Here is a 13733-nt window from a genome sequence, read left to right as displayed (position 1 = left end):
TCTGTTTCGTTATTGAATTTGATACTCAAAATGAGGTGAAACCGTTCGTTTCATGATTGGCTAGTTGCTGTCTCAGTAGAATGAGTCTCTGCAGATGTATGTATTTATCGATCACATTGCATACTTGCTGTTCGATTAATTGGCTTTACATACTTACTGGTTCTCGTAACGGAACGTGTACTTCTGGAGCTGACACTTGGTGGTTTATAATTGTCACAAACGGATACTTGTTCAGTTTGTCTGTATGCTTCCACATGAAACCACGTTGAAGACAAAGATGACAATTGCGCAAAGTTTTATCGACATATCACGACAACTGATAAAGGAAGAACAACTTCTTATGCAGGAACGTCAGTCTAAAGTTGCATGTATGGTCGAGTTAAAAATATAACATTAAAGACCTTATAGGATAAATTTTTCATGTCTCCATACTTTGCAATATTCCGAGACACTAGTTTTTTCTTGAAACGGAATACAAAAAATTGAGTGTCAGAGGAACTCGAGACCTAAGTAGTTATTGATGTTTTTTCAATAATAATCGTTGACCCTACTTATAACTTTCATCGCAAACCGCTCAACATTTTTACCTACAATTCTTTGTTTATGCATTTTCTGGCTTCGTAGGATGTGGGCGTTTTTTGTCTCGCCTGAAAACGAAACGGTGATGTTATTACAGAAAGCATGTTCGTAATATCTTCCATTGACTGCATTGTTTAAGAATATGAATAACTGTGCAGTTTGAACTACGTAATTGGTTTATGTTACCTTTAAGTTTGTCCTCTGATGAATACCAGAGGCATATGACGGCAAGGATGTTTTCATGTTAAATATTACATAAATTGCAGCGTTTTTTCATTTATTCTTGAACCCCGTGGTTTGCGCTTATGACCAAGTGTACACATAAACACTAGAAACATGTATTTAAAACTCATGATTTTCCGCAATTTACTTTCTACACGAGTATGACGAGTATGGGTAGTCTGAGAATGGATAAGACCGTTCTTACTTACTCTTTGGAATTTATTTACTACACCATCAAACACCTGGTTTAAAATGAAATTTCTCTTGAAAATAAAGCACTACGAACAGCATTGGGTAATCATCAAAAACGTTATTCACTGCAATAATAATTCACTAACTGAAGAAAGTACTGCTAACATTTAAAGTGTACTGGTTATTTGGTATTTCGTCTTAATCTCTGCGTGAAACAGCGATTCAGGCAAACTTTGTGCATCTAGAATTGTTAATTTATTCTTTATACGCTGTTTCCTGGACTATATCATTTCCCAAACAGAGACACTACACTGCATAACAGAAAGTTTAACCAATATTTGTTGCAATGATCTAGTGATTTTATTGCAGTAGAATACTACTTAAATAAGAGGACACTTGAAATTCATGTCCATGACAGCAGCACAACCTACTCAAGAGATGAAGACAAACAAGGTTCATCTCTCTCATTTCTGAGAAGACAGATTGGTACAAACATTCTATTATAATTTCTAACATGTTAACAGCGTACAAGATGCCTTATCTCGTAGCTTGCAACGTCCCAATATCCATATTTTGAGGAAAAAATAGAGAAAGTCCCAAAGCTCTAAAACAATAAGCAGTCCTTCCTAAATTTATTAAAAATCTCACGCCGTGCAGATTAGTTTTTTGTACTATTCACGACATCGACTACTTATTCTGTCCAGCTTGATACAGGTAGTTGTTTCTTTTAAACTAATAATGCAGAACGAAATGCAAGGGATGAGACACGGGTTACAGCCAACAGTGTCAAACCTGATGGACTGCCGTCGATCAATTAAGGTTGAGGAAGTTAAAATCCGACTTTGAGAAAAAGTACTGGTCAACGACGAATGACAATAAAAACTAAAGAGTAGTTGATGGAGAAGAAGTAGGTCACGCCGAAGCTACAGAGAGGTGTAGCAGTATTGTACCTGAATCTGCCATTGTCTCGTGTATTTACGTCCATTGTGGACCGAATGCAGCAAAAGGTATAGTTTAGGTCAAATTAAATAATAAATTTTAGATGGTGCCACTACCGAATCGCCTTCAACCGTTCATCTCACAATGAATCACCAGCTAGTTATATGTATTTGAGATGATAAAGGGAACTGACATAAGTGTAAGTAAGGTCAACGGAACTCTGGACGATTCTCGTGGATACATTCCTGAACTCCCTATGTCCATTCGAAGTTTACTTAGTCGTTGCCACAAGGCGGAACCCATGTTTTTGGGCAGGATTATACTGCCAAATCGGACTGAAAACAAGCTTGCTAAGGATTTCTGAGAATTGGCTACGCAAAATCAGTTTCAGAGAACTGAAACTTCAACTCAAACGCGACGGTCCGTCGTTGTCCAAAAACCTTAACTGGCAGTTGTGGCCAATTTCAGCAGAACCATCCCCTAATGAAGTATCCGTAGTTGCTATCTACGCTATTGAAGTGAAGCCATCTGATTTCAACGAAATGTCCACAGTGCTTGTGACCGATTTGCAACTCGCTAATATACGAAGCCTACTCAAGAGCCTATTATACCTAAAAAAATAATAATGCAAAAAAAAATGAAAAGGGCTCCAATAGCTTCGACAAAAATAGAAGATAGCCAATTGTATATCACAATACTGTTTTCAAGAACCATATTTTATAACCACACATAATCCCGTACTCAGCTCCTTCCTGAATCACCTCCATTCGTCAGTTGTATGTCCACTCATACCTTGTTCACACTTATTTTCTTTAACCCACTGAAATGCTCTTGCTTAACAAATACCTTAATAAAAGGAAATTAGACTGAATAATCATACCCTAAACATTCCTTCATGAATATTGGCTACTCTTTTACTTGCTCCCTCTTTTAGCCTGTAGTGACTCACCATTTATCACGAGAACACGACTGGTCTAATAGAAACAATTATTATTATAACCAACTGTACCAGTGTTTGTTTTGATGTGCTTTTGTTTAACTATGCTAATGACACCCATTTTGTGCTTCCATTCTTATACGCACACTTTGATTGTAACTTCGCGCGAATTCGGTTACGTTCTGTAACCAAGCTTGTATCCTGGCACGATCTCGGTATCCTTTCGATACCACGAGATCGCCAGCAAATATATTTCGACTTGGTCCATTAATTGTCTTCTGATATTTGGCCTCTCGGGGATTTTATGGATTTATTTGGTTACGTCCAATCTTCGCCTTCTGATTTATTTGGCACGTGTTTTTTGGTAGCAGTGTTCATAGATAATCTCAACTCGACGCCACGCAACAAGCCCCCTTGAGATATGGAATGGGTGACTTCATCCTGCACCATTCTTAAAGCCTTAGATATTCCAAAGGGACACAAAATTGCAATTTCTAGAAGCTGTCGACTATCATGAAGCGCGCCAATTTTGATACTGACTAAAACCATCTACATTCATATCTTATAAATTACCAACCCAGATGAGTAATTTACTACAGTGGAAATTGTACCATTTGTAACAATTTGATCTTGCTTGAAAACTGGCATGCCACATGTAACAGATTGTTATTTGAGAATAAATTATTATTATTATTATTATTATAAGAATTTCTGAGGATCTTGATGTAGATAAGTGTCAGTTACATTTGATAGTGATATGTCTAGCATGGTTGAAATCTTCGGGTAATTATAACTAAATCGCCAATCTTTTTTGTGCCATCGGTTATCAGGCGGTTTTCCGAATGCGTTATTAGCGATGACCAGAAATCGTGCAAAATGCACCCAAAAAGCGGTAAAGTATTGACATTTGATCGAAGAACTTAGATGGGTTTCCTAAAAGTTGTTGACTATTGGGCAAAACCAGAAATTTCGAGTAATTTTTTCAGATGAGGAAAAAGTTTAGATTTTGCAGCCATTCCTCCAAAATTTCCGCCAAAGTCTTCTACAGTGGGTTACCCGAAATTTCTCCTCATGTTTCTGAAGTAATTTCCCGATCTCAGATTAAATGTAATTACAGGAAACTAGGTGAGTGTAAGTTCTACAAAACAAACATCTAACTAAATTGGGATTGAAGACTTCATTATAACTCACTATGCTGTGGAGCAATAAAAAACCATCTGATTAAGACAACCAACATATACGCCATTATATCAGTTTTTCATCTCATCCTTAACTTCCATCTCCTTACAAATTACTAATTAATCCATTTATTTTATCCTGAAACAACCTTTTTCTGTTGCTATTCAAATTATCACTTTACTATTTGGACATTGCGACTTACCAAATTCATACCATGTTGCTTGTTCTAAGCTGGTATCCAGAAATTTTGCAGCCCTTAAACAAATACTCTCACGCTGTAGTGGACTTCAATAAGAGAGCTCTTTAAAGATATAACTGCACGCACAAGTATCAATGATACACCGAGAAATAACAATACAAATCAAAATCACTCTCACAAAAAATGTAATATTGAATAACAAAATGATGAGTGGTTGTGAAGATATTGTTAATTGTAAACTCCATCAAACATAACAACCAATCACTCTTCTCTTGATTAACGAAGATCTCTTTGCACATGTTGGCACAAGCAAAGCGATGTCAATGATTCTTCCCAACGGTATTACGCAAAAATAATCCGTGATAATACTACAACGTAGTGAAGATTGGCCTACAGTGATGTTATAACACCGTTATAATTTCAAACAGTGGTCAGCATATCAGAAGGCAGACGCAGAATATAGAGTTTATTTGAAAACCAGCGATAGTGGGTGATGTTTAGTGCGGCCGAACAATCACTCTGCTTTTTAAAAATGATACATAAGAACAATGGATATAAAAAACAAATGTGATTACATGTAAAGCGTCGTAAACAAAGATAAAAAACGTGGTCTTTATTTCATCATTACGAGAAGTATTGAATAATTTCGTCACTATTTAACTTCAATCCGGCTTAGCAGAATGGACATAAATTCAAGGGTTCAAGAGTTTTTGTCCGTAGGGGCTTGTCGCTGGAAGATCGTGTAAAAAGACGGGAAGGCGGAAAAGATCTACAACGTAGGTTAGATGCTGGCGAAAAAAACTTAAAAATTAAAAATTTTCAGGTTTTGAAGCTTCGATAGAGAATGAAGCCAAAGCCTATATGAGCGCAGCAGGAAGCCATTCAAATACGTTTTGGATCTGTTACCGTAATGCCGGAAGCTTGCTCAGTAAGTGGTCGGAACTAGGTGTACAGATTGACTCCACAAAGTCAGATATAATCGCGGTCACAGAAACTTGGCTGACTCAGTCTATTGATTTATGGAACTTGATTTTGAAGGTTTTACGTCGGTAAGAGCCGATAGAATTCAGAAGCGTAGAGTAGGGGGAGTGGCTTCATTTATTAGGAATACTATCCCATATGCTATTATTAACAAAGTATCCCGTGAGATTGGGACGTGTAAGTTCGTTTGCCGCTTGAAATGCAAGGAATAAGAGCTTCTGATTAGTTGATCGATTACATGTTATGCCTAGGAAAAAGTGATCATGCAGTTCTAAGCTTTGACTTCCACATAGTTGTCAGGAACAAGCACGCGTCAGCCCAGTCGTGGCCTAACGTCTGGAAAGCAAATATAGAAGAAATTATACATTAAGCATCATCGGTAGGTTGGACAATAATGCTAGAGTCCGCGAATGAAACAGCTTTGGATGTATTCCAAACTTTATATTTAAAATTAACAATGCCCCACATCCCTTGGACTACAATAGAGGGCCGAGAAACTCTCCCCCATGGTTCAGTAGGGAGATTCGTACCTTTCTTCGTAAGAGAAGTAGAGTGCAGGGACGTTTTAGGTTACTGGATACTGATAAGAAGAAATCTCAATATCAAGAAGTTCGGAACACCTGTGCCTCAACCCTCCGTAAATCTAGAAGGTTGTACGAAAAAAAGCTGTCAAGGAGTCCATAGAATACCCTAAACGCTTTTATTCTTATATAAGCTGTAGGACAAAAAGGAGAGGAAATAAATTAGAACTATGTGGGGACAGTAGTGCGTCATCATTAGTAGCGGATGACCGTGGTAAATGTCAAGTATTGTCACACTACTTTAGCAATGTACCATAGAAACACCCTTCCCGTCAGTCCATGCAAATCCCCCGACACAAACACTGGACAGGGTGACCATTAAAGAACTCGATGTCATTGGATCGCTAAATAAGCTGGACATAGACAAATCCATGAGGCCCGATGAACTGCATTCTAGGTTATTAAAGGCATTAGCTAATGTCGTATATGTTTTAATCTACCCGTAACCCAGGGTCGTTAACCAAAAGACTGGAAGAACGCAATAGTAAGTTCTGTCTTCAAAAGAGGTACGAAACATAAACCTGAGGATTACTGACCCGTTAGCCTAACTAGCGTGGTTATTAAAATCTTAGGAAATATTATTCGGAAAGAGCTGTTCAAGTATCTCGATGAAAATCAGATTCTTTGGAAAAGCAGCATGGTTTAAGGATCGGTTATCCATGTCTCACTAACTTAATAGTAGATCATGAAAGCTTGTCCACTCTGTAGGATGAAAAAGTTACATGTAGACGCAGCCTATATAGATTTCAGCAAAGCTTTTGACAACGTTCTGCACAACCGGCTGTTATATAAGCTTGAAAATGTCGGGGTTGAAGGCAACCTATTGATGTGGATAAAAGACTTCCTAGTAAGGCGCCAATAAAGAGTACGGGTGAACTTTAAGTTGTCTAGCTGGGGAACTGCGCTTAGCGGAGTACATCAGGGTGCAGTGTAGGGACCGGTGTTATTCCTCTTAGATGTGAATGACCTTCCTTGTATCTTATCATCAGCGGTTTTGTTATATGCTGACAATATATTGAGAGCAATAGAAGTTGAAGACGATAGCATAGAACTTCAAAATCACCTGGAGAAATTATCTGAATAGTTTCAAACATCGGCATTTGCCGATAAATACTTGAAAGCTCATTGTGATGCACATCGGTCATCAACGTACAGATACATGCATGATGAATTACATCGAGCTACCTGTTGTCCATACATACAATCACATGGAAGTCATCGTCAACCAGGTCTTAAAGACTACTGCACACTGTCGTGCAGTAATCGGCAAAGGTTTCATAACTTCATGGTCAATACGTGAGGAGTCCAGTCATGTCGACGCAAATTTTTTTGACTTTGTATACAGTGTTCGTGCGTTCTAAACATGAGTTCTACATACAAGTGGCTAGCCGCTGCCCAAAAGGTTCAGAGAACCGCAACTAAGATAAGCTAAACCTTTTCCCGTTGTCATATCGAAGAACTAGAGGCGACTTGATTACGTTATTCGAATTGCTTGGTGACAAATTTGCACCTGATATGCCCCATTTTTATTGTTTTCTAAAACAAATAATTTACGAGGACACTCCAAAAAAGTTCACAAACCCAGAACAAATTAAATGTCAGCTGACTATCGACTTTTCCATCGAATCACCAACGAGTGGAATTCATTACCTCAGCACGTATTTGAGGCTCCATTCGTCGACTCTTTCAAAAAAGGTTGGATCATCTGAGAGATCATCATTCCCAGGACTAATACGGGCCGCCAGGCCTCGTATCCTTTACAAACAGAAATTAGGGAATAGCTGACTGTGATATTCAACATGTCACTTGACCAAGGTGTGTTACCTATGGACTGGAAGGACGCAATCGTCACGCCCACACATAAAACAGTCCACGATAAGTTCCATCAAATTACAGACCCGTAAGTCTCACCAGTGTTGTAATTAAAATACTGGAAAGAATAATCAAAAAGACCATAACGGGAATTATGGAAACCAATAACTCGCTGAACATAGCACAACATGGTTTTAGAAAGGGTCTATCATGTACAACGAACCCCCTTATAGCAAGGGAGTTCTGGATTAATGCGCTAGACAACGGAAACTCAGCGGATGTTGTCTACATAGATTTCAGTAAGGCTTTCGACAAGGTGCCAACTAATAGACTTCTATTGAAGTTGACAAACCTTGGTATTGCCGGACCTCTTTAAAAATGGATTAAGGATTTCCTAGTAGGTCGTAGGCAAAAAGTGAGAATAAATTCCAAGTGTTCCATCTAGAGACCAGTACTTAGTGGAGTACCCCAAGGTTCCGTCCTAGGTCCTTTACTTTTTATAATGTACGTTAATGATCTTACAAGTATAGTACAGTATCCAATGTTATTATACGCTGACGATGTAAAAAGTTGGCGAGCGATAAATAGAGACAAAGACGCATTTACTCTTCAGGCAGACTTAAATAATATGATAAACTGTCTAAAGAGTGGCTGATGCCTATCAACGCGGAAAAGTGTGTCTACATGCACTTGGGGGATTCAAAGGTTAATACGTACAACATAGGGGATGTGTCATTACCCGTAGTCCGGTCTCATAAGGACCTAGGGGTGACAGTGAGCAATGATCTTAAGACGACGGCCCATTGCCGGGAGGTCGCAGTTAAGGGGTTTCGAACCCTCTGGGCTTTAAAAAGGACATTCACTAAGCTTGATACTACCATGTTCACCACATTATACACATCCTTAGTGAGAACTAAGTTAGAGAACTGTGTTCAGGCTGCAAGCCCCTGTTTAAAAGGTGACTCAGACATACTAGAAAAAGTACAGAGGGCAGCTACCCGTGCAATTCCGGAACTCCGGGGTTTTTCATACAAAAAGCGGCTTGAAAAACTGGACCTCTTTACTCTGTCCTATCGCAGAATAAGGGGAGATCTAATTTTGATGTACAGAATACTAAGAAATGATTTCGGACCTAACTTATTGCCTCTTTTTCTTCCCACTAGATCAAGATACCTCAAAGGACATAGCAGGCGAGTAGAAAAGCCAAGGACGAACAAAATACCCGTGGCATACAGGTTTTCACACCGAGCCACCAATACTTGGAAGCTGCTGCCTGAAGCAGTGGTGTCCGCACCTTCAATTGACTCTTTCGAGAGAAGACTGGACACTCACAGAAGCATACTAGAAGAGGAATAACATAGGCCGTAGGCCTTCTGTCCTTACTACACAAATCTGAAATTACAAGATATATAAATCTACGAATAAATACCAAACAGACCAAAATCGGTGGAATTAAATATCTAATCTATACACATTAAAGATAACCTTATACGTTAAACTGCACCGAAATGGGAAGAAGTGAGCAAAAAGAAATCAGCTTGTAGGAGCTCGTCCGAATATATTGGATATTGAAAAACCTTGCGATATTGTCGTGGTGACTAGACGCAGATACTTAAATGTAAGCCTACAAACTATCACGATTCTTACGCTTAATCTCAAGATTCGATAAGTTGTCGCGAGCTCTTCTTGATTAGTTGAAAGCATTATAATGATTTGTTAGTCGTCACCTCTACGTTTCTTGTCAATTTTCTATCCACGGGTTTGCAGATTTGCTTTTTCAGTCTGTTATTACAACTGAGGCATACGAATCCCCTGAAAACATATTGTATTGTGGATGTTACAAACTCTGACTGTTGCTTTTGAAAAAGAAACACATGTGCGTAAGAGTTACATGCATGTTTGTGACCTCGGCTTAGTCACTTCGTTTCCCAATGTAAGAATATACTGATGCAAAACTGTGACATTTTAAGATTGAAAAGCACAGAGCACGATACAATTTCGAAGATTACACTTTGCTCAATCTTAATCCACATATATTCGTGCATGATAGTGAACATTTATCACATAAGGTTAGATCAGTTTATCTTATAATTCTATTGAATTGTTCTTAAAGCCAAGATATTACTTAGTCGAGGTTGACGCTGAAAATAGGCAGAAACTAAACAATACTAAGGATTAAAACAGTAAGGATCTAATTATTGTCCACAGAGTTGTCCTTACTAGTAAACAAACCTGATATTGCCTCAGCAATTTTGTAACAAGTCATTGCAAACAAGAAACGGTACGGTGCTATATCTGTTATCGAACATCTTTGTATGGAGTTACATTATGGCACGTTGCTTTAGGAGTGCGCAAATGATATGTTTCTACTGCCGACAACTATCCTAATGTCGCATCGAGTATTTAGCACAAATTACAAGACGTAGCCATGGGATGTCAAGCAGAGTGCACAATAATTCTTTCGGAAAGCCTTTGTAGGCCTCTGCAAGTGTTGTGTGGAATAAAATATCTGGCACTACATCTATCTACAAATGATAAAACAAAGTCAACCAATCAAAACCAGTTCACGAGAAGAAAATGAAACACCATAAAACTTCGATAGTGATTTGATCAGAAGAAACACCTCATTATCTAGTGCTCAAGAACCTGATAAAACAGACATCAGAGTAAACATGTGACACGAAATTCGTTACCCTTCATGAAAATAAATACTTGGGCCTTTGATGAAGGGGACTACCAACATTCGGTAAAATGTCTCGCTTGTTGGTAATATCGTTTCATGAAGGGTATCTCTTGCAACGCGAACCCGATGGTCCCAGTGAGTGGATAGAAAAATATACTTCACCTTGAGGTACATCCTACGCCTGCCTTCCCTGATCTCGTGATCAGGTCAGTCATGAATGCCTTGCCAATAGGCCTACGCATTTGACCCCCGATAATCAGTAGATGAAAGTAGCATCTATAAATGGTCAAGGTAATTTGTGTATTGTATTGTGATAAATAATGTCCAGTTGATGTTGACTCTTGAAGATACTGCACTTCTTGAAATATGTAACTGGTTTGTGTCGACAGAATCTATCGGTTTATCCATGAACCACCAATGTTTTTCTTCTATAAAACTATTCGAAGTATAAATAGCCGAGTCACATGGTTGTAAAACTTTTGGAAGTGACTTAATGCTTCCAAGTCAAATTTAAAGTTTTCATCTGAGGACGAATGACTGACTGCCCTTATATCTACTTTCTATATAGTAGAATGGGCCACTGCATCTGTTTGGTATAACAACAGACAGTCGGTCATCATTTGCAGCTGTTCTTACTTGATTTCTACATATCCCTGCTAACCAGTGGTTGGTGTTATTATGTTTCATAGATAAGTCTTTCAGTCTCTGATACAATCTTCACCGAATATTTGTAAGGTTTTCAAAGCTATAACCAGTTACTATATTGACTCTCTAACGAGATCAGTAAAATTCGTTCCTTAAAGTGGCCACATCGACCCAAACTATTAGTCAATTAGAATATTCATAGCATAATAACGAAAACCTGTTTAATTGATGCAAATATTTTCACAAAATACTTTGAACTTGTCATCATCTGTTCTATTAAAACATCGTATTGAGGTGATTTATTAAACTACCACAATCTTATTTTCGACAGCTGAATGGAATATTATTAATCACACTAGACTTTGTAATCCCCAACTATGTGTGGGCGATAAATACAGTTTAATATGAGATATCATTCGAGAATCGACGTTTAAAGCCGCATAGCTGTTATTTTGTAACAGGTCCAAATCAAACAACCGCCTATTATCTGCAAGCTTCCACAGAGAGAATATTAGTCGTCTGCAAAATATTGATATAAAAGTGCAGGTTATTAAGGTCGGCTCTTCAAAACACTGACTGTTATTGTTAAGACGCGTAAAGAGTTAAGATGCGGATGAGCTCTTTTTGAAATTAATTTCGACAAGTTAATGGTCAATGATGAGACTGCTTCGACTCTCACTCCTTTTATTCACATCTGAACAGACGAGTATTTTCGCAAGTGTTGCACGTAATTATCAAAAATGGTGCTCGTCTTAATGTACAGAGAGTGAGAGTAGTTATGGAATGAACTAATTCGAGATTACAACATTAGAATTATTCTATAGAATGATAATGTTATTACTCTAATTTTCTTGATTCGGTTGGTAAATCGATGTACAACGAGGGAAACGTACCGCAGTGAAGGAAAACTGCATAGGAAGCCATACACGAGCAAACTTTACTAGCTTACCAATGATAATTAGCTTATATTTACACAAAATACTGATGCGGTATGAAAATACCAACTGCCGTAAAGTTTAAACGCAACCAAGCTGAAATTTGTGTGAGTGCCATATGATAACATAATGTAGTGTTAGTATTAGGCTCTAAACAAGAAGTTTATTCGTGTCAATCACTAGATTATATGCTAATTAGTAAGAAATGTAATGTAATGTAGAAAGAAATGCAATTTTGACCTCGTATAGTATGAAAAATGTTCATTGCTAAAACCCGGAATAATATATACAATATGTACATTGATTTTTATTAAGTCTGAGAACTGTAATGTTTGTTACAAAGTAGACATATAAAGTGAACCATAAATCTCCTAGTTCTTAACTTCTTTTATTAAAATTTACATGTTTATTGTAGGATTTCTTCAGAAAACGATTTGTTTTGAACTAAAAATAGCTCTGAATAATGTCAAAATCTGTTAGTGGTAAACGTAAAACTAAAGGAAAGAAAACTAAAGCAAAGGACCCTGTGAATGAGGTATTAGAAAAAACACAGGAAGACGTAAAAAACTTGCGGGAAGAAGTAAGCAGAAAAATATTTATTGCAGAAAATGCAGAAAATCGTCGCTATCAAGCATATACTGAGAAATTGGAGTCTGTAAGAAATTATAATGAATTGAAAAAATCAACACAAAACCATACTGCTTTCCTAATCACAGAAAACGAAATAAAAGTAGCCAATCTTCGAGATGAAATAGAAAAATTAACCACAAAACTAGATGAGGCCAATAAGCTAATTGAGATAAGAAATAATGAACTGAAAAATTTACGTCAAGAATTCCTAAATTGTAAGGCAGAAAAAGATTCGAAAATCAGCACATTAGAACAAAAATTAAAAGAACAAGCTGCATTATTTCGTGACGTTATGTCACAAGCGTTCAATCAACTAATTGAACAACTAAGTATCGACTATGAAAATGTTCATAATAACTACAAAATATTTTCTCAGCCTACAAATGATCTAATAGAATTGGAGTTTTTAAATCCACCGTTTTTAGATGAAGAATCTGTTGAATATATATAATTACCTATCTAGATATATACAGTGATGTAGGAATTTTCTCAACATATTCACAAGGATATTTTCTAATTAGCATTTGTGAATAATTTATGTAAAAATAATTCCTGTATAAAAAAGAAGCCACAATTCTGCTACGACAGTTAATTATTCTTTAATAAGACCCGTAAAAGGGAGGAATTGTATGAAACATAACTGCACTGTTTTGACAGATGTTAAACTATTTTCAATAGCAAAATATCTTTGCTAATTAATTCTTGAAAAAACAACTAGTCTGTGAAGTTGTTATTGGAAAAAATGCAACTCATCCAGAAATTACTGACTTTTTATATCAAACTAATAGCGGTACTAACCAGTGATTTAGCCTTTTATATTATTGGAAGATACATTTTCACAAGTAAGGAAATGAAGTGTGAGAATATTTAACCGGGAGGTAAGGATGTACAATCATGAAGCCACTATTCCGAAATAAGATGGAGCCTTTACAGTTAACGATGTTGTTGAGATACCAATCTCAACTGGAACGAAGTGTAGATGAACTGTTTTTAAAAAACAGCAGATAAGAGGTCATGAAAACCGTCACCGTTTCTAAACCATTAAGTAAAGATACTCCAGATAGAATAGGGGGACATACTGTGATTTTTCTACAATGTACCAAAATAACAGTGTAGTTAGGTCAATTTACAGAATATACTTTTATATCTTACTGATGACATTCTATAAGCACCTTTGAGGGAAGTGTGTGGACACTTGTCACTTGAAGATCGATCTGAT

General features: G+C 37.2%; 1 protein-coding gene across 1 annotated transcript; it reads left to right on the top strand.

Moving 5' to 3' along the window:
* Positions 1-9203: 9203 nt before the first annotated feature.
* MS3_00005189 (uncharacterized protein) lies at positions 9204-13666 on the top strand. Its single transcript, XM_051213212.1, has 4 exons — positions 9204-9554; positions 9592-9804; positions 9845-10595; positions 12300-13666. Exon 4 carries the CDS (start codon positions 12348-12350, stop codon positions 12963-12965), a length of 618 nt encoding a protein of 205 aa, XP_051069168.1. The 5' UTR covers positions 9204-9554; positions 9592-9804; positions 9845-10595; positions 12300-12347; the 3' UTR covers positions 12966-13666.
* Positions 13667-13733: the final 67 nt, after the last annotated feature.

This window comes from Schistosoma haematobium, chromosome 3, assembly GCF_000699445.3.
Source record: "Schistosoma haematobium chromosome 3, whole genome shotgun sequence".
Taxonomy (NCBI): Eukaryota; Metazoa; Platyhelminthes; class Trematoda; order Strigeidida; family Schistosomatidae; genus Schistosoma; species Schistosoma haematobium.
Note: the sequence above shows the minus strand (reverse complement) of the source record. Positions and strands in the feature narration are given on the sequence as shown.

Bases quoted from the DNA above. Each gene is read 5' to 3' on its own strand.
- MS3_00005189 (XM_051213212.1), top strand. From the start codon at position 12,348: ATGTCAAAATCTGTTAGTGGTAAACGTAAAACTAAAGGAAAGAAAACT.